Source organism: Hyperolius riggenbachi, chromosome 3, assembly GCF_040937935.1.
Source record: "Hyperolius riggenbachi isolate aHypRig1 chromosome 3, aHypRig1.pri, whole genome shotgun sequence".
NCBI classification, from domain to species: Eukaryota; Metazoa; Chordata; class Amphibia; order Anura; family Hyperoliidae; genus Hyperolius; species Hyperolius riggenbachi.
Genome location: NC_090648.1, coordinates 359,114,033 through 359,135,942, shown reverse-complemented (window position 1 = coordinate 359,135,942; position 21,910 = coordinate 359,114,033). Strand labels below are relative to the sequence as shown.

General features: G+C 45.6%; 1 protein-coding gene across 1 annotated transcript in view; it reads right to left on the bottom strand.

The window, feature by feature from the left end:
- LOC137561542 (uncharacterized) overlaps nt 1-3,404 on the bottom strand; it is a 61,623-nt gene extending 58,219 nt beyond the window's left edge. Inside the window, exon 1 of the mRNA XM_068272857.1 lies at nt 3,339-3,404. Coding sequence (XP_068128958.1) covers nt 3,339-3,387 — 49 coding nt within the window. The 5' untranslated portion in view covers nt 3,388-3,404. The remainder of the gene's footprint in view (nt 1-3,338) is intronic.
- Between the last annotated feature and the right edge of the window lie 18,506 nt (nt 3,405-21,910).

The following is a 21,910-nucleotide window of genomic DNA, read 5'->3' as shown; positions in this document are numbered from 1 at the left end:
TTTTTAATGAAATATTGACATCAAGATATTCTTCAGGTAAAAAAATAGTGTATGCAACTCAAGCCCCTCAGACTTTAGGCGCCTAGCCTTTGCTGCTCACTGAGACTGAGCTCAAGTTTCAGACACTATATTTTTTTGACAAGAAGAAGCAGGTAAAGCTCACAATATGCATTGTCTTTTTTTGTCCAATAAATGTACTATTCTTGCTCTATTTCCTCCACTGAAGTAGAATTGTTTATTTCATACTGCTTCTCAGCTGATTACAATTTATTGGGGTGCCTCCTCTCTCCTCGTTAGTTCCCCCTAATTATGGTCCTCTCCTGTGATATTAGATCAGTGGGCTTTTTGTTTGTGTTCCAGGGTGTGACCCACCATACAAAAAAGAAGATTCCTATATATCCGCGTGGAGATGGAATTCTCCACAATTTTCCAGCAATTCAGTTTTGTAAGTAGCGTTTCTTTTAACAATCATCCAATTCTCAGGAGTACTACACTACTGGCACTCCTGGTTTCTCTGTTCTTTTTTATTTTTTTGGTTCCTGAACTTCATTCTTTGAATTTAATTCACTGAATGCACCTATTGTTCAATAAATAACACTGCCACTGCCTATAAAGCGTGTCCTTGTGGCTGCAGCTCTGGCAATTTGAGTCCGCCAGGAGAAAAGCACGATATAAATGTTCTGTGTCTTGTCTAAATAAGAAGAAAGTGTTAAAGAGTACCAAAATCGATTACCGGAGCACATATGAGAAATGGGGGAGAATGCATGTATGGTGAGCCATCCTGATGCCCACCGCTCCCCCGTTCTCTTTTTTGCCCCCTCCACTTTTTCTAAATGCCCACCGGCACCCTCTTCCTGGTCCCCAGAGTTGGGCATCCCCGCATCTGCTCTGGTCTGGCTATGCACGTCCTACAGCATGCAACCGCTTCCGGGACACTCTCAGCTCACCATACATGTCTGCTCCCCCCGTTTCTCATATGTGCTTTGTCTCCGGTATCCTTTAAAAACCATAAAATGTACATAAAAGGCCTAATCTGTGTAAATAACAATGGAATCAAAATGCATAAATAACTGGCTTGTTGTTTTTTCAGCAGTTTGCCTCAAAATAAATGGTGTATATTTAGCTTATGAAACAATTTAGATTGTAAAGGGAATATAAGCTAACATTGTTATACACTGAGGCTATTATATCATTGTTAGTTTGTTACTAAAGGAAACATATTAATATGATACATATATAACCTTTTGATGTATTCCATTTGGTGGCGCAGCGGTATCTCTGTTCAGTGTGAGTTGTAAACACTACACTGTTAATCCTAACTACTTCCAGGATCCCCATTACTATGCTATTTTTAGCATCCAGGTTGTGATAGTCACCTGCAGCTGGAAATAAATATAAAGGTCAATGAGCTATTTTACAGGGAACTATGCAGTATATAGTTATAATTAATGCGGCTAAATGCTTACCTGTACAAAAGCCACCACTGTAAAAAGGGTGCGGGAGATAGCCGCTAGAAGAATATCGGCCCTGATAGTAAAATATTGGCAATATCATCTAACATGACCCAGTTCTCACTTGAACCCTCTCTCTATCAATGCCTAGCCCTGACCCACCACCTCAACTAGTGCCTAAGCCTAACTGAGCCCACTAGCCAATCCCTCCAACTGATGCCTAACCCTAATTGACTCTCCAACCAAGGCCTACCCCTAAGAGATGCACTGCTGCCAAATGCCTAACACTAACTGATTTGCCCCAATTGATGCCTAAATCTAATCATACCTCCTCTTACCCCGCAATCCCTGCCTATTCCATGCCGATTTCTGCTAATTATACACAACAGTAGATTGGGCACCTCCATAGGTACCTGGTATTTGGATGCTGGAGACACCTGATACAATTGCAGGCACTCAAGCTGCTTATTACACAAACTGTGTCTACAAATAGTGGGAATAAGGTGCTTGATATTTATACCCACAGTCTTGTATAGCAGGCAGCTCCGGTACCTATATTACCAGGTATAGCCACTAATCCAGGTTATTAACATGGGCGCCTATGGTGGAGCCCATCCTAGAGCAGCACCCTTTTACCTGTTTCTCTGCTAAATACCTGATATAGCTATCTTATAACCACAAACCCCCTAGCTCACAGCAGGTTGCAAACACATTAAAACAGCTATATGTGGTTTTCAAGGCATTTTCAAAATTGTTATTGTGAACTTAAGGTGACCACGCATCAGGCGACATGGCGGACAATCGACTATCTGATTAAATATTTATTGAATCAGATGAAAATCGGTGCCTCTAAAAGCATGCCCGGTTGACGATGCTACCAACTTCTGGCTGAAATTGGTCACATGTATCAATCAAACATGCTGCTAAATGTAGGACCGACTTGCTTGATGAGGTGTGTGGCGGTAACAGGGTGAGATATCTGATTGAGTGGCGATAACCCTGGTGCTGCCCCCCCCCCCCCCCCCCTCTTTGCCCAGTGCAGTATACTCTACTGGCTTCTTTGTTTCTCAAGCACAGTTCACATCTTCTTTGTGCCTCTATACACACAGATCTTCACTAATTGCCGGTTATTGTGACTGGGGTGTAATGTAAATTGAAGTGCCTACCACCACAAAAGTGTACACCTAAGAAATAAAATATCCCCAACTCATCCTAAACCACTTTATGCATTTCTCATTTGATAAAGTTAAGAGTGCATAAGATTCTGGAAGACGTACTGCTGTTTTAAAACTGCTAACTAATACTGAAACTAAGAATGATCAGTGGACACATTTTGTAAGAATTAATATATCTGTACTTCTTGTCCAACTTGATGTAGCAACTAAAAAAAATTGCAATATTTGTGATCAGGATAACAATAATATAGCTTTTAAAGATTGTTTTACATAGATATTTTAACATCTGAAATTGTAACCATGGCAGAAAGTTTTATTGTACATACAAAGAATTGTTAAAATTATTTAAAATAAATGAATGGTCAATTAATGCTATACACTTGCATTGTTTTTACTTCTGTATTAAAATACTGACTAGTCACTGGCATTCTTTGTAAATAGTCATCACCAGCCTTGTCCTCAATATTTCCAGATGTTATCAGTAAGGAATTGAAATGTACACCTTTCTGATCAGAAATAGGCTTACCATAGTGCTAATGAGGAATTGGTAACGGAAATCGGAAAACTGTGAACATATTACACTCAAAAGTCAAATTTTTAATTATTTTCGTGAAAATAAATGCAAAAAGAATATCAGCATTTTTGTTCATCACTGAGTTTAATAATGTTTTGAAATGGAAATATTTAGATTCAACTCAAAATACGAACTTACCAAAAAAAGTGCAACATATCACCAGCCCTGTGATAACTGCTCTATTCATGACTGCGTTTCAGTGTGATAAGGCTTCTGTAATTGCTAGATAGTCTGAGTTATTAATATCATCTCGGTTTGTTTATATTAGACGCATATTTCCATATTATATTACTAATGGATCCAGTGTGTTTGCTTTTCATGTTCTCCTGCTCCTTAACTTACTTTCAGTTTTTGGTATAGTAATATAATACCATTTTTTTATATTTATACACACGAATAAGAAAGCATTTGACTGTTTACACATTACTTAACATGGTGTATCTCCGCTCTTAAAAGATATCTGATTATGTACAGAAGCTCTTAAACTGCTCAAGAGGTATATACATAGAAATGATCCAATATCAATAAACAATGCTGAACTTTGTAGGGGCATTTTTGTACATGAAAGATAATGCGAATGGTTATTTGTTTCAAAAAGAAGAGAGAGACTAAACAAACAATCAATGAATCCAATACCCATTAGAATTTTCTTTTTGTGTGTACAAGGCGAAAGGCCAATTTTGGGAAAGACAATTAACCTACTATTAATGTTTTTGGGATGTGGGAGGAAACTGGATAGGAACAGTTAGTTTAGACGCTGTTGCGGCAGGTGTCTCATAGATGCCATTGCCTGGTGGTGGCTTCGCTGGAGGGTAGTGTAAAGGAAGAGAAGGGGGAGAATAGTGATAGGTGTTAGGGTGGTTAGTGTTAGGCACCGGGGGAGGGGGGGGGTAGTTTTAGGCACTAGGACTGGAGGGTTTATGTGTATATATTTTTTTTTTTAGTTAAAACAATATTTTATTATACAGTCATCTTAAATGGAATCTGAAGCAAAAAAACAAACAAAAACAAAACAAAACAAAAACAACATACTTAAGGAAGGGGGAGGGCTCTGGGTCCTATAGAGCCTTTCCATTCCTCTTTTCGTCCTGTTGTTCCTGCACTGGCTCCCCCCATTAGCAGTCTCTGACTAATCGGTTAGAGACTGCTTTCTTCCGCTGTAGGTGGGCTTTTGAAGTCTTCGGGAGCACTTAGGCTCCCAAAGATGGGCCACTGCATACTGCGCACGAGCGAGAACGCTCTTTCGCACACTTGTGCATGTGCAGTACACCCATGAAGATGCACCCTCTTCAGGAGCACTCGGGCTCCCGAAGATTTCCGAAGCCTCCAGCGGCAGGAAATCTGAATGGAGGAGCCTGCGGAGGAATGAGAGGATGAGGAGAGGAGCAGGAAAGCTTAGTGCTTTCCATTTTTTTTAGGTATCTTTTTTTTTTTTTTTTGCTTCAGATTCATTTTAAACATATTGGGTCTGTTGCACTTTAGTGTGATAAAGTTGCCATGCGCTGGAAGCGCACGGCAATTTTACCTTTATTAATGCGCTGGGAGCAACTGATGCATTACAAAGCAGCGAAGTTGCACTCTTTAGTGCCACGGGCGTTAACGTGGTAATGCATGTGTTGCTATGGTAACATGCTTTTCACCAGGCATAGCAAAGTGTGAATTAACTAGAAAATGCCTGCAGTGCTGAAGAATGAATGTGATGTGCTTCCCCAGCATTAAAAATAGTAAAATTGCTGTGCACTCTTTGTGCATGGCAACTTTACTGCACTATAGTGCAAGTGCATCAAACCCCTCATCCCAATCAGTAGCTGATATACCCCCTTTTCCACAAGAAATCTATTCCTTTTCTCAAACAGATCACCAGGGGGCTCTGTATGGCTGATATTGTGGTGAAACCCCTCCCACAGTGTGATGTCATGGTCCTGCCAGTTTCCTATCTGTAAAGCTCATTGCATTGTAGGAAATAACAACTGTTTCTAACTGCCAAAAAAAGCAAGCAGCATCTCCTTCCACTGACATCACCTGTCAGCAGTAAAAATTTCACCATGTGATAAATGTCAGAATGTAAATCAGGGAGAGGGAAGATTTTTCAGTGGGCAAACACTGACTAAATCATTTATACATAATTATCTTAAAAATGAAGCACTATTTTTTACTACATTATTTTCACTGGAGTTTTTCTTTAAGAGTACTTCCAATTATCAGCTACAATCTTAGTTATAGGAAAGGTTGCCTACATTTCATAAATGGAGTTAAAGAGACTCTGAAGCCAGTTTAAAAACGTCTTTGTACCTTATATTTATCTGAGGCATGTTTGCCCCTGTTAAAATGCCGCTATCCCGCGGCAGAACGAGGGGTCTTTACCCCCCAAATCCCCTGGGCACACTCGGGGAGCACTTCCTGTAGAGGCAGAGTTTTCAGCAGCAGCTCTGTCTCCACCCGCCCCTATCAGCGCGTATCTCCGCCTCCACCCGCCCCTCTCATTCTTCCTTCACTGAGAGGGGCGGGGGAGAGGCGGAGAGCCCCGGCTGATAAACGCGCATGGAGGCAGAGCTACAGCCGAAAGCTTTGCCTCCATGAGCAGCAAAATCCACGACCAAGAAAGTCGTGGATTTTGCAGGGGGAGTTTGGGGGGTTAAGACTCCTCGTTCTGCCGCAGGATAGCGGCGTTGTAACAGGGGCAAACATGCCTCATATAAATATAAGGTAAAAAGCCAGTTTGAAACTGGCTTCAGAGTCTCTTTAAAGGGTAAACATCCAGTACAATACAATATATTGCAAAAACCATGCGTACCATAGTGACTATGATTACTTCTTATTGGAATTCCGAATGGCAAAACCTTATAAAAATGCAGTATACCAATAATAAAAAAATAAAAATCTGTTAGTACAGAAGTAAAATTTCAATTAGAAGGGAGTTGGAAGGAAGAAAAAGGAGGGCAGCCTTTGTATATAAATATATAAATACATTTACACCCCCACTTAGTGTTATTAAGAAGGCACCAATTATCATGCTTGATACAAGGCGTATACACTGAGGCTCAGATAATCGTAGTCAAAACGTAAGCTAGGGTCATACATGTGAGATCAGATGGCTGCGGTACAATAGGCTGAGACAAAGGCTAGGTCGATAATCAGGCTAGGGTCATACACGAGATATCAGATGGCTGCGGTACAATAGGCTGAGACAAAAGCTAGGTGGATAATCAGGCTAGGGTCATACACGGGTGGTCAGATGGCTGAGGTACAATAGGACTAGGCAAGAGAATGGTCAGTAAGGCTATGGTCAAAACTAAAGTCAGTCATTAACTTGAACACATACATATACAACCTTGAGATTAGACCCTAATATTAAGTGAGCTCATTTACTTTATCAAGGTCAGCCCACCCAATACCCAAGATTCAATTTCTTAAAGTGTCCAATGTCTGTAAGGATAAGATAACATCCTCTAATGTCTCTCTTTCACATGAGAGAAGTGAAATAGTTGGTTAAAATATGTTCTTATGTTCTTATGTCTTATGTTGGTTTCTTACTCGCAGCAATACTAATACACCAGGTTAGACAACACTATTGTTCACTAGCTAAAGTTAACATGTGTATATATACCATGATCTCTACGATATTTTATTAAGATATAAAAAAAGCTTAGAATTGTTAACTTGTCTCTGAACTTTCTATAGCTCGCCTCTCCCTGTACACTGGTATGGATTAGGTGAGGCAAGCATCGCCTTATATTTTCACTACTTGTATTATTGACCTTTACAATCTGTTTCCTGGTTCGCGTATGTAAAGTTGTTTTGTTTTATTGTTGTCCTGTTGTATGTTCTATATCAGGGATGTCAAACTGGTCCTTCCAGGGCCGAGGTCCTCACACATTTTTGACACAGCTCAAATTAACTGATGGGTCCGAATCAGGAAAGGTGTGGTCCATCAGGTAGAACACATTCCTCTTTTTCTTAGTCCATCCTAAACACTGGCATAGATCTGGCCCTCCAGGCCTGGAGTTCGACACCTGTGTTCTATATACAAAATGCTTCAATAAAAATTGTCAAATTAAAAAAAACAAAAAATCTAAAGTCAGTCAGGCAGTCGCATTAATATACAATCACAATAATAATACAATAATATCACAGAGTGACAGAGTGCCCAGCACCAGCAAACTGATTGCTCACGGGCAGTGAGCAACTGAAACAGCACTGCTAAAATACATTCAGTCACCCAATCAGCCCCACACACAACAACCAATCATCGAGCAGAATCCCTGCCTATGCGTTAGCTGATCTAAACTATCAGCTGACGCTATGATCGCCGTTGTCTCAGGGCATAAGACCGGCTCTGAGACGCGTGCACCCGCCTAGAAGGATGGACGGGCTGCGCACGCTCACTCACCACCACAGGGGTGCTGGGGATGCCGCCGGGAGAATCGGAAGGGGAAGCTCGCAGCTGAACTCCACCCCAGCCAATGCTGGAACCGATGACAGGTGAGTCCCTTACACCAGTAAATGCTCTGTGTCTGCAAAATGTTTGAAATTCTATGATGATCAGCTAGCCCTTGTGTGTTCAGACACATATTTAAAATATCTCTGGAACACCAATGGTCCCTGCCTGTTTTTAACGCTCAACCATTGTCCAGTAACTAAAAAAAAACTTACATGTCTAAATGACTATAGCCCTGTTGCCATAATATAATTGATGCATAATCTTGCTGGGAAACAGGAAGTAGAGAGGAGCCAGCTGCTGAGAAGAAGCATTAATGTATGGAGCAGGTGAGAGATTTACAAAACGTCCTGCTGCTCTAGTACTCTGCTTCTGCAAGGGAACACAGGAGGGGCACATGAAGGATGAATGAGATCTCCCCCCCCTGCACCCAGTGTTGCCCTCCTCCCACCTAGTGTCACCCTCCACACAGGCATAGTTACATAGTTATTTGGGTTGAAAAAAGACATACGTCCATCGAGTTCAACCAGAGAACGAAATACAACACCAGCCTGCTCCCTCACATATCCCTGTTGATCCAGAGGAAGGTGAAAAACCCTTACAAGCAGGGGAGGACTGGGACCTTTTAACCTGGGGGGACAACACAAACTAGAGGCCCGTTTCACGGCATCCCCAGCCCAAAGCCATATCTTTCTTGTGTGCAAATCTTCAAATTGTGATGACTAACAGCCCCAGCCACACACACACACACACACACACACACACTATGTACCTGATGCCTAACCCCATTTCTCCGCACAATCTACCTGTCTGTGTCTGATGCCTAACCTTAAAGGAGTTATCAGGCTTTTTTTTTTTATAAAAATAAGTGCTACTTACCCAGGGCTCATCCAGCCCCAAGCTCCCAGCATGTCTCTTGCTGCAGCTCTGCAGTCAGCTGTTCGCTGCCGCTGCCTCCCAGCCCCCGGCGATGATGTCAGGCCAACTGCGCCTGTGCGAGCAGCGCTGTCAATCACCGCCACATAGACCAGAGCGTACTGTGCAGACGCTGAACTACTGCGCCTGTGCAGTACACTCCACAGGTCCACGTGGCGGTGATTGACAGTGCTGCTCGCACAGGCGCAGTCCAGGCCGACATCCAGATCGGACTGGTGCCATCGCCGGGGACTGGGAGGCAACGGCAGCGAATGGCTGACTGTAGAGCTGCGGCGAGGGACATGCTGGGAGCGTGGGGCTGGAGGAAGCCCCGGGTAAGTAGCACTTATTTCATTAAAAATGCCTGATAACTCCTTTAAACAACCCCCCCCCCCCACACACACACACACAAACCTACCTACCTGGTGATGCCTAACCCCACTCCTGCCCACCCACCATACAAACTACTTGTCTGACACCTACCCCCCCCCCCCCTCCAACTACCTGTTTGACAGTGCCTAACTGCCTGCCTCCCCCCTCCCCTGCCGCCAATCACACCACAAGAAGAAAAAACATTCCCCTCAGGCCAGGGTCAGAATGGGGATGATTATCACACAAAAAAAACCTCAGAGGGCAGTAGCAGGCAGGCAGCAAAGTGTGAGTAACTCAGTGACAAGAAGGGAGAAGAAGTACAGAAACAAAATTTATAAAAACCACCTTCTCCTCTGGCAATCTGGACCCGACCTCCTCTATCCTCCTGTCTCCTCAGTCCTACACCTCCTCCTCCTCCACAGCAGCAAGCAGCTATAGGTGGCATCTCCGACTCTCAGCCCCCAGAGTGTCCGACTCCTCCAGCCAGCACAGCCAGCCTGCCACTCATAGCCGCAGCTCCAGGCCCCCAGCCCCCCCAGCACAGAAAGCTGAAGAGTGAGACAGCTCACTCCGACGACACCTCAGGCACAGCAGCACAGGGGAGGACTGTGTCCGACTCCTCCAGCCAGCCACTCGTAGCCACAGCTCCAGGCCCCCAGCCCCCCCAGCACAGAAAGCTGAAGAGTGAGACAGCTCACTCCGATGACACCGCAGGCACAGCAGCACGTTGTGGGCGGCAATGGCTCCAGGCGGGGGGCAGAGTCAAGCAGGATCAACCCACCGGGCCGGAGAGGATCTAAGCTATTTGTGTCCTTGTGCCGCTCACATCCACCGCAGGCGCAGCCACGCACAAGGGCACACCACGGCCGGCCGCCTCAGCCCCTTCTCTGATTGGATACTTCAACTTGCCGGGAAATATCGCGCGAGGTTGCGATCCCCACTGCGAACCTTTCACCTGTGGTATGTCTGCGGCCGCTGCGTATAGCAGCGGCTGGCCCTAATTACTTAAGATTCGGGCGGCCCGGGGGGCAATTGCCCCCCGTCCCCCTGGGCCAGTCCTCCCCTGCTTACAAGGCATGGTCCAATTACCCCGAAAAGGGAAAAAATTCCTTCCCAACTCCAGATGGCAATCAGATAAAATCCCTGGATCAACATCACTGGGCATTACCTAGTAATTGTAGCCATGGATGTCTTTCAATGCAAGGAAAGCATCCAACCCCAACCAGTGTCACCCTCCCCACCCAGTGTTATCCTCCTACCACCCTCCTCACCTATTTTTACCCACTTCCCACCCAGTGTCACCCTCCCCCCCACTCAATGTCTCCCTACCCACTCTGTCATCTTACCCCTACCCAGTTTTACTTCCTCCCTCCAGCCCCTCTCAGCAGCTCCCCCCCCCCACACACACACACCAGCAACCAGTGGGGGGAACTTTTGATGCATCTATGTCTGAGGTAACATTTGCTGCATTTCGTATATGCAGGGTATGTGCACTCCATATGTGTCATAGGTACGTTTGCCGCATTTCACGTTTGCTGCATTTCATTATGTGTGGAAGGTAATGTTTACTTAATTTTAACATGTGTGGGAGGTAATTAATGACTGGCACATTTCACATTTGCTGCATTTCATGTGTCAGAGGTAAAGTTTGCCTTGCATGTGTGGCAGGTAAATTTTGCTGCATTTCATGTGTTGGAGGTAATGTTTGCCTCATTGCATGTGTCTGGGGTATTGTTTGCTGCATTTCATGTGTTGGAGGTAACGTTTGCCTCATTGCATGTGTTAGAGGTAAAATTTTCTGCATTGTGTGTGCTGGAGGTAATGTTCACCTAATCGCATGTGTCCGAGGTAACATTTGCTGCATTTATTATTTGATGGTCACAGTGACAGCATTTGCTACTTTGGTGTTATTGTTGTAGCATTTGGCACTTTGGAGACTCATTATTACTAGATGGTATGCTAATAAATTAACCAAAAGAAATACAATGACATGAAAATTGATATATTTTTCTGGCCACTTTATTAAGTACATCTTGGTAGTACTGATTTTGAACCCTTTTTGCCTTTCAAACTGCCTTATTCTTAAAGCAGATCTTGGGTATAAAAACTGTGTAATAAATTTGTAATAAAATAAACATTTCACCTGGTTCCTTATTGTCCCCAGATGGCAACCTTCTAATTTCCGCAGCTCCCTGACACTTTTTATTGGTTGAAAAAGGAATTTTTTTTTTCATCCCCTGACACAAGATACCCATGACCTGGGACCCTGGAAATACTTCCAGGTTATAGCGGAATAAATTATACAGTAATTTAATAATAGTATTAAGGAACAATAACAGTGTGAAGGATTGCGGAATAGCCACCGCGTGCTCTGACGGCGTGGCGGCTATTTCCGCGTCTAGTCCGGCGGTTTATGCGCGGCGACAAGTGTCTGATCTGGTGCAGCCTTCTTGTGCACATAGGCTGAGGAATACACGCGCACGCGGAAAGGCAGAAGCTTTATGGGAAGCAGAGATGGATCAGCTGACTCCCTTGGTCAGCTGATCCCAGGATGTATGCGGATTGGCAGAAAGGGACTGGGCGGCGCTGATCAGCGCTGCACTATATAACCACTTGTCCCTCAGTCTCACGTTGTCTGCCGTTGCGAATGCTTTATGTGTTAGCACACAGACCTCAGTCAGATTCTACAGTGTGTGAGAACCAGGACGGACCTGGGAATTCACACTGAGCTAGAATACTCTTGCATGTTATGTTATGCTATAGACTAGTTCCGGGGTGTTGTGACTACGGACCTCACACCCAAGTCTAGGAAACTGTGTCAATGCTATATTATGCTATAGACTAGTTCCAGGGTGTCGTGACTACGGACCTCACACGCAAGACTAGGGAACTGTGTCAATGCTATGTTATATTATAGACTAGTTCCAGGGTGTCGTGACTATGGACCTCACACCCAAGACTAGGGAACTGTGTCAGTGATATGTTATGCTAGTTCCTGGGTGTTGTAACTACAGACCTCACACCCAAGACTAGCACTGTGTACCCGTACTACTTTAGCACGTCCCTAGGGTGTAGAGAGCCAGGATCTCTCATCCAGTAAGGGCAAGTTTGTTCATTTAGCAGCAGGGCATCCTGCAATCAAGCCCAGGCCCCTCTCCTAGGGAGCCTTGGCCTTTAGGGATTCACCTAGAGCCTGTGGTGAATTCCCTTCTTCTTTCTACCTCCAGTTCCTCTGGCGGTTCTCGCTCAAAGTGTTATTGTTACTCCGTACACTCATATCTTAGGTGTCCAGAGGTTAGACATACCTGAATTATTAATGATTCTGCAGATCATCCATAATCCGGTGTATATCTGCATTACTGGTGATTCTGCAGATCACCAATAATCAGATTCTCTCTGCGTGTTGACACCGATCGTTACATACAGGCATAAGAGTGGGGAGATTATGTAAACTTACTAATTGATTGCAGGCAATGTGGCTGCTGCATCATGTGGCAGCTCTCTCTGTGCTGTCTGTGCTGCGGGAGGGGGCGGGAGGGGAGGTGGGGGGGGATGAGCAGTCACACATGACGTTAGAGCAGGGGAGGGGAAGGCTGAAAACTACTGGCAACATTATGCCTCCTCCTCCAGCACCAAATATTTGACTTTTTAGAGAAATATCACAATATCACAATGGTATATGCTAGGCTGGCTTCAGCATGTAGCATTGTAGTGTATTTTGTTGGTGGTATAATGGTGTGGATAGCTGCCTACCAAGCGGTAGGCCTGGGTTTGATTCCTGGCCAATGTATGTGAGTTTGCTTTTGACATCCTAAAAATCCCTAAGCAAGCTCATTTTTCTCTTGGATATATCACAATGGTACATGCTAGGTTGGCTTCAGCATGTAGCATTGTAGTGTGTTGTGTTGGTGGTATAATGGTGTGGCTAGCTGCCTACCAAGCGGTAGACCTGGGTTTGATTCCTGGCCAATGTATGTGAGTTGGCTTTTGACATCCTACAATTCCCTGGAAGACAAGATCCTCCTCCTCCACCTCGGGAGGATTGGGTGGAATTTGGAAGTCTGTCGAGCAGAAATTCCTATTTATAGGCAAAAATCCGTTTGGTGGCAAAAAAAAATTTGCATGCCGCGGAATTCCACATTTTTCAGCGGAAATTCCACCATAGCGATATAGCAATTCCATTCCATCACAACGGAACCGGAATCGGCAAATTCCGGCCAGAATCGCGGAAATCTTAATTCAGCGGAATCCAGCGACCATCCCTAATCCACACGGCTTCACTTCTGGGCAGATCAGAGGGAGGGAGAATGAAGCGGAGGGTAGGCGGACACCGCATTGGAGGACAGAGGAGGGAGGAAGAGGAGCAAGGGCAGATACTGCATTCCACATTGGTTAGGGGATGGAGGAGTGAGGACGAGGAGGGAGGAGGAGGCGGGGCACACACGGCCATTGATGACCAGACGTTCCGCGGACGGGACGTCCGCTGGCCAACCCGGGATGCTTTCCGGGACATATCTGAGGCCGGGACAGGGCACCCAGAACGCGGGACACGTCCCGGGTAAAGCGGGACGTCTGGTCACCGTAATTGTCTGCATAACCACGATGAGAATCTCTGGTTTTACCACATAATGGGGGAAACTGTGAAACTCAGGGTACTGCCTTAGAATTACATTACAGTTAGCTCCACCTGCATTATGTCATGGCCACACTAATTTTTCGCTGTGATGTGCTTTGCACACCTCACGCCTTTCCTTATTTGGGGGGTGTTGTTTGTAAAATAATCAGCACTGGGTGTCAAATAATACCCTAGCTACGCCATGCATATTTTTACTTAAAAGTATAACCAAATATAAGCAATCAATTAAAATTAGGCATCAAATCAAAGAATTATTAAAACAGTAAAATAAAACATAAAATCCAAGATGAATAAAATGGACAATAAAAACTACTATGGATTCTATGGAGTAATATCTAGAAATTACAGCACTCTGTTGCCATCTAGTGTTTAAAATAGGCACAGAATAAATCTAAGGATCATTAATGAAACAGTTGAAGTCCCAGTCAGTGGAAGAGATAACCTTGCAAATGGAGGATGTGTATAAGGAGAGAGTAGGGAGCCGAGTACCAAGCCTTGGGGGACTCCCCCTAAGAGGTATTTGGGCATGGATGAGGACTAATTGAAGGAGGTTGTGAAGAAGCTGTTGGAGAGGTAGGATGAGAGCCAGGCCAGGGCGATGTCAGGAATGGAGGGACTGGAGGAGTAGGGGATGGTCCACTGTGTCAAAAGCTGCTGATAGGTCAAGGAGGAGGAGAATGGAGTATTTGCCTTCAGATTTAGATAATGCGAGGTCATTGACTACTTTGGTGAGAACTGTTTCAGTTTAGTGGGCTGGCCAAGATCCAGATTGCAGCCGGCCCAGCAGGGACCCTTGGTTTACCACTCAGGCTGACATGGAGAGTTTTTTATAGACCCTAAGCTGTTCACTGTACAGTGCTGGTGCCCAGAAACAGTTAACTGTTGGTTACTGGTCATGCGGGGGCACTCAGGGGGGCACAGTGATTCCCAGAGGGGCCGCAGCATGCCCCAGTGTAGCACCGCCAATGGTCCCAGTCAGTATTAAGACCTAATGGGTTCACTGAATCAAGTTGAAATACTCATTGGCATTCCAGTTTGAACAAATCACTTACTTTATTCTTATCTCTCTAGTGGAGGCTAATCCGGTCAATAATACAAAACCTAAGTTCTCAGTCACACTACACAAGTCGCTGTGCACATTTCAGCAGCTCGTATACTGTGCAGTATGAAAGGATATCAGAAAGTGCATAGGGTGCACTGTTTGGCGTTACCACTTATACGCTGAGCAGCAATGGGTTATCACACTGCTGCATGCATTTTTGTAAATACGCAGCACTGTTTCATTTAGCAGGGGTCAACATGATGGGGTTTTGCTGCCCAGGTGTTAAAGAAGTTTAGGCAAGCATGGGTTACTGTGTCTGTATCATTGTTGCTGGTTTTAACCCTTTCCAATCCCTTTTCTTGATCACTCACTTCCCCCACTCACTTGGAGCAGACTTACTTCCTCCCTCCAAAAGACACACATACATCCCCATAAAATCATTTAGCAACAACAACTAGTCTCTGTGGCACAATTGATAGTGCATGTGGCTGTAAACCAAAAGGTTGGTGGTTCAAGCCCACCCAGGGATGGCTTTGTGTTTTGTGAAGGGAACTAATGTACCCTTCTTAAACTTGAAGATTGTATACAGATGTAAGCAGACTGCAGAGTGGTGCAGCAGGAGTGTGCTGGGCCCATAACCCAGAGGTTGATGGATCAAAACCATCCTCTGCTAGGTATTTCATTTTTGCACCTCGCTTTATCGCATGGGCAAAACGGTTTCCATAACCCTGTAAAGTGTTATAAGGGCCCTGCCATAACATAGATATTACGGTAGCTAAGACTACTCCTGGGCTTTTCTTGTGGTTGAAGAGATGAGTGAACTGTGACACCACACTTAAAAAAAAAAAAAACACAGCAAACAGCAAACAGAGAAGCTTCCCCATATTGGAGCATTGGATTTGGTAAAGTCTTAAGCTAATGTGTTGACTCACCACACAGCCCTGCACCCGGCATGTGTCTCATATGGATTTTCACCGTGATGTTGCGCTCAGTCCCCACTTTCTTGTTTGGGTTGCTGACCATACACAGAGACAAGTCCCAGTCACGTATATAATGCACACAAATGGCCGCGCCAGAAATCCGTAACAGCTCTTGCAATCCGAGATCCTTAAAAATATGAACACAACAAACCACAACTTCTCATAGTGAGTATTGCCTCATCAGTGACACCCTTGTGCATAAACACACACTGCGGGACCCTGATGAGTCACAACCCATAACGTGACGAAACACGTAGGGCGGAGCTTGGAGGACGCACGCTGTAATACCATTCATCTTAGGAGACGCGGCCTGGGCATGTGAGAGGTGACCGGAGCTGGCGGTGATGTGGTATTGTGATATGTGATATGCTATTACGCAAGTCTATTTTATGTACGCAGCTTTTTACGTGGGGGCCATTGGGCTTTTGTTAAAACTTTTTTACGCTATGAGAGTTCTCTTGATGTTTTTAAAGGCTCCGCAGGTCGGATATTTCGGATATTTTATGATATGCAATACTATCAAGAAATCCTCTGGTGAGCAGGGAAAGCAAGGGGGGGGGGTGTGATCCCCTAGTAACCCTGGTGACAGTAACCTCTTTTCCTCACGCAGTGTGTGTTTATGCACAAGGGTGTCACTGATGAGGCAATACTCACTATGAGAATTTCTGGTTTGTTGTGTTCATATTTTTAAGGATCTGGGATTGCAAGAGCTGTTACGGATTTCTGGCGCAGCCATTTGCATGTGTCTCATATGACTGTCTATAAGTAAGCTTTAGGTTAGCAGGAATGGTTGCATGGCCACCTAGCTTTTCATCCTTCCCACCCTTGCCCTGGAATCTTCCAGACTTCAAAGTGCTGTCCTTTGCTGTGTGTGTGATTGTTGGTATAGTGGTGAGCATAGCTGCCCTCCAAGCAGTGGACCTGGGTTTGATTCCTGGCCAATGTATGTGAGCTTGCGTTTGACATACTACAAATCCCTGCAAGACGAGAGAGTGGTGGTGGTCCTTTTTGCTATTGAACTTGTAATCCAGATTCGGATATCTGGGAGAAATCTGCGGATATCCGGGTCGGCGGTGAAACTATCAGCAGTTAGCTATCCGGATATCTGCCCAACTATCCGGAATCCGGATCCGGCTGGATAGGGTAAAAATGGTCGTAAATCCGAATTAACTGGATACCCGAAATCCGGATGAGCATCCCTGCGTGATATGTATCCCCTGCTGACCTGTTCTATATCCCTCTGCTCAACTGCTGTGATGTGTACCCCCTGCTGTAATTTGTATCCCCTGCTCACCTGATGTGATGTGTAGCCGCTGCTGTAATGTGTATCCCCTGCTCACCTCATGTGATGTGTACCCCCTGCTGTAATGTGTATCCCCTTCTCACCTCATGTGATGTGTACCCCCTGCTGTAATGTGTATCCCCTTCTCAACTCATGTGATGTGTACCCCCTGCTGTAATGTGTATCCCCTTCTCAACTCATGTGATGTGTACCCCCTGCTGTAATGTGTATCCCCTGCTCACCTCATGTGATGTATAGCAGGGCTGTAATGCGTATCCCCTGCTCACCCCATGTGATGTGTACTGTACCCCCTGCTGTAATGTGTATCCCCTGCTTACCTCATGTGATGTGTACCCCCTGCTGTAATGTGTATCCCCTTCTCACCTCATGTGATGTGTACCCCCTGCTGTAATGTGTATCCCCTTCTCAACTCATGTGATGTGTACCCCCTGCTGTAATGTGTATCCCCTGCTCACCTCATGTGATGTGTAGCCCCTGCTGTAATGCGTATCCCCTGCTCACCCCATGTGATGTGTACTGTACCCCCTGCTGTAATGTGTATCCCCTGCTCACCTCATGTGATGTGTACCCCCTGCTGTAATGTGTATCCCCTTCTCACCTCACGTGATGTGTATCCCCTGCTGTAATGTGTATCCCCTGCTCACCTCATGTGATGTGTAGCCCCTGCTGTAATGTGTATCCCCTGCTCACCTCATGTGATGTTTATCCCCTTCTCACCTCATGTGATGTGTACCCCCTGCTGTAATGTGTATCCCCTGCTCACCTCATGTGATGTGCAGCCCCTGCTGTAATGTGTATCCCCTGCTCACCTCATATGATGTGTACCCCCTGCTGTAATGTGTATCCCCCTGCTCACCTCATGTGATGTGTACCTCCTGCTGTAATGTGTATCCCCTGCTCACCTCATGTGATGTGTACCCCCTGCTGTAATGTGTATCCCCTGCTCACCTCATGTGATGTGTACCCCCTGCTGTAATGTGTACCCCCTGCTGTAATTTGTATCCCCTGCTCACCTCATGTGATGTGTAGCCGCTGGTGTAATGTGTATCCCCTGCTCACCTCATGTGATGTGTACCCTCTGCTGTAATGTGTACCCCCTGCTCACCTCATGTGATGTGTACCCCCTGCTGTAATGTGTATCCCCTGCTCACCTCATGTGATGTGTAGCCGCTGCTGTAATGTGTATCCCCTGCTCACCTCATGTGATGTGTACCCCCTGCTGTAATGTGTACCCCCTGCTGTAATTTGTATCCCCTGCTCACCTCATGTGATGTGTACCCCCTGCTGTAATGTGTATCCCCTGCTCACCTCATGTGATGTGTACCCTCTGCTGTAATGTGTATCCCCTGCTCATGTGATGTGTACCCCCTACTGTAATGTGTATCCCCTGCTCACCTCATGTGATGTGTATCCCCTGCTGTAATGTGTATCCCCTGCTCACCTCATGTGATGTGTACCCCCTGCTGTAATGTGTATCCCCTGCTCACCTCATGTGATGTGTACCCCCTGCTGTAATGTGTACCCCCTGCTGTAATGTGTATCCCCTGCTCACCTCATGTGATGTGTACCCCTTGCTGTAATGTGCATCCCCTGCTCACCTCATGTGATGTGTACCTCCTGCTGTAATGTGCATCCCCTGCTCACCTCATGTGATGTGTACCCCCTGCTGTAATGTGTTCCCCTTCTCACCTCATGTGATGTGTACCCCCTGCTGTAATGTGTAGCCCCTGCTCACCTCATGTGATGTGTACTCCCTGCTGTAATGTGTATCCCCTGCTCACCTCACATGATGTGCAGCCCCTGCTGTATTGTGTATCCCCTGCTCACCTCATGTGATGTGCAGCCCCTGCTGTAATGTGTATCCCCTGCTCACCTCATGTGATGTGTAGCCCCTGCTAACCTGTTGTGATGTGTAGCCCCTGCTCACCCTGATGACACAACCTGGCTGCTCTGCTAGCCTGGATCTGCTAAGCTCACTGTGATCAGCATGCACTCTAACTTTTCATGCTATCAGGACAGTAACACAGTTGGAAAGTTGTGAGGGCCACACTGCAAGGTTGCTATGAGGACGTATTACTCTTTCTGAAAAAATTGTGGTTAGGAGTGTGTCTGTGTTGCAGGTGTTGTGCATGGCCTAATTTCTGTAACAATTAGCACCTGATCTCACTTCTCTCTCTCCCTCTCTCTAGCTATACTGGTGGGCATCTTATACTAAAGGGCTGCATCTGACTACCTACTTTCATCTGGCTAATTAATACTGGGCAGCATCTCTGTCCACCGCATCGCAACAGTGTGCCCAAATCTGGGGGAGGGGGGGGGCTAGAAACTGCACTGGTTATCAGCTTGCAGGCTTTTGTCCCTTTCAGACCAGGGACCAGGTCAGAAGCAGGCTCTTTGTCCAAAGGGATCCTGTGGCTGGAAGCAGGATATCAGGAGCAGCTGTCTGGTTTGTAGCCGTTGGTGTCCTAGCACTGGCTGTAACACCAGAGCTGCAGGCACCTGTGGACTGTATAAGACTCAATCCCTGAGCAGGGAGAGTCTCCTTCCTGAAAAGTTAGCAATCCACACACTGCTCTGTTCAGATGCACCACAGTTGTGGCTGGGTGGTGAGCAGTAGCACTGAAGTGGCTGAAAGAAAGCACAGGAGACCGGTGCTGGAAGTAACTGATTTTTTTTAATTAATGTAACAAATACAACTAGTTTTAGGAGACCATTCCTCCTTTCCTCAGGCAGGTCTGCAGGGTGCGACCTAGAGTTTTCTCCAATGTGGTTTCAGATTTTCCCAATTGCCTGGGAGTTGCCCTCAATTGCCTGGGAGTTGATCTGGGAGTTGCCCTCAACATGGCTTCTGAGCATGTCCAGAAATCAGTGTTTCAGCAGACAGATGCAATGCTGATCTGCAAAAGTATTTGGTGGAGTTGTAGGCCCCCTCCATGTGAGTATCCCACGTGTTTATGTATTGCATATCCTACTTTTAGGACACTTGAGTAGGAGTCATGGTCAGGGCACTTGGCATGCTGCAGAGGCTTTATGTTCATTTGTTTATATACAGACTAATCCTGTTTTTAATAACAATTGGAGAGAGGTTTTTATTTTTTGCAGTTCTTCTGGAGATGACCCCAATTTTTTTTGTGTGGTTTTAAGTTTTCCATAGCTGCCTATTTGATAGTCACCCGCAGCATGGTGTGTCTTGAGAATTACAATGGGCACGAGTCTAGTTTAGAGAACCCAGCAGGAAACCTTATAGGGAACAGTTTTCCAATTACAGCTCCCTCCACAGCACAAAGCATTGTGATTTACCTAATTGTGTGGGTATAGTTTACTACAACCTGTCTGAAGCTTAGCAGTTTGAGAGGGTGCTGTCCACCCAGTTAGTGATATTTTCCTATGAGGTTTCCAACTGTGGATCCCTTAAAGAGAGTCTGAAGCGAGAATAAATCTCGCTTCAGACCTCATAGATATCCCGCGGCTTAACGGGGGTCCCTGATCCCCCAAATCCCCTCCGTAATGCGGGGGAGCGCTTCCTGGTTGGGGCAGGGCTAACCACCGCAGCCCTGCCCCACGCGCGTCTATCCGCCTCTCCCCCACCCCTCTCAGTCTTCCTTCACTGAGAGGGGCGGGGGAGAGGTGGCGATGCGCCGCTGACAGACGCGACTTGAGGCAGGGCTGCAGCCGTTAGCCCTGCCTCCAGGAGCGACCAAGTCTGCGACCAAGTGTCGCAGTAGGGGGTTTGGGGGTCAAGGGACCCCCGTTTAGCGGCGCTATTGCGGCGGTTTGATCTATGATCTCTGAAGCGAGATTTATTCTCGCTTCAGAGTCTCTTTAAAGTAAACTAACACATTGGGCACTATTCACAATCATTTTCTGCATGCAGAAATGCACTTGGGATACATTCCCAGGGCCGGGCCGAGGCAGAGGCTGGAGAGGCTCCAGCCTCAGGGCGCAGTGTAGGAGGGGGCACACAATTCATTCAGCTGTCATTCCCAATTGTGTTTGAAGCAGAAAGAAATAAGAAAAGGGGATACATGACAGTGACTGCAAGCCAGATAACTAGAGATTAAGGTGTTGGGGAGGTTGGGGGCCCTGGAGCACCTATAAGTCTAATAGCAATCAGTGTGTGAAGGCTGGGGTGGGAGGGATGGAGGGGCGCACTTTGCTGTCTCAGCCTTGGGTGCTGAAGGACCTTGTCCCGTCTCTGTACATTCCTGACTAAAATAAGACTTCTTGACATTAACAAAATTTTACACATGATTATTTACCGCATGCGTAAAATTTGTACGCGTTGTTTACCCGCATGCGTAAAAAGTGCGGCAAAAGTCGATAATTCCCACAAAAAATTGAAATTCACAAACAAAAAGGTGCGCATTATTCCTGACTTAACTACTGATTTTATATCACCTACTAGTACTTGGTGATATATTTTGCTTCCCAGCCTTGAGTGTTGTGTTTGCTGGACTTTATTTAATTTTAATTATTTTTTTGACCATTTTTTTATGCCACTTTTTTATGCATGGTTTCCACATGTTTACTATGTAATTACGCATGTTTCCCCAATTTTAATAACGCATTGTTCCCGCATGCGGAAAACATGCAGAAAATGTTTCGTGAATGCGGAAATTAACACTAGCGGTAATATAGCGGTAAAAAAATCTCTTACCGCATTTGTGATTGTGACTAGAGCCCATTGCATTGTTTTCTGAGTTGGTGCAGGTTTTAGGACATTTTAAATGCAAATAATGCAGCTTGAGAGTGGGCTGATTAAATCCTGCTAAAGTGAAATTTGATTGGTCCATTGTCAAGCAGCATATATTTTGCACACATAATTTGCTTAATCTTGTTTCAACTTGGAATTATTTGCATCTCATTGAGCAACCCTAATATTTGTGTTGGAGTTTGCAGCGGAAAGATATAGTGCTGGACTGCAACAGTACTTTGTGGAGTAGGTAGCCTTCATGTGAGTACCTGGCATTTTCATTTAAGAGAACCTAAAGTGAGAGGGGTATTAAGGCCACATACACACACAT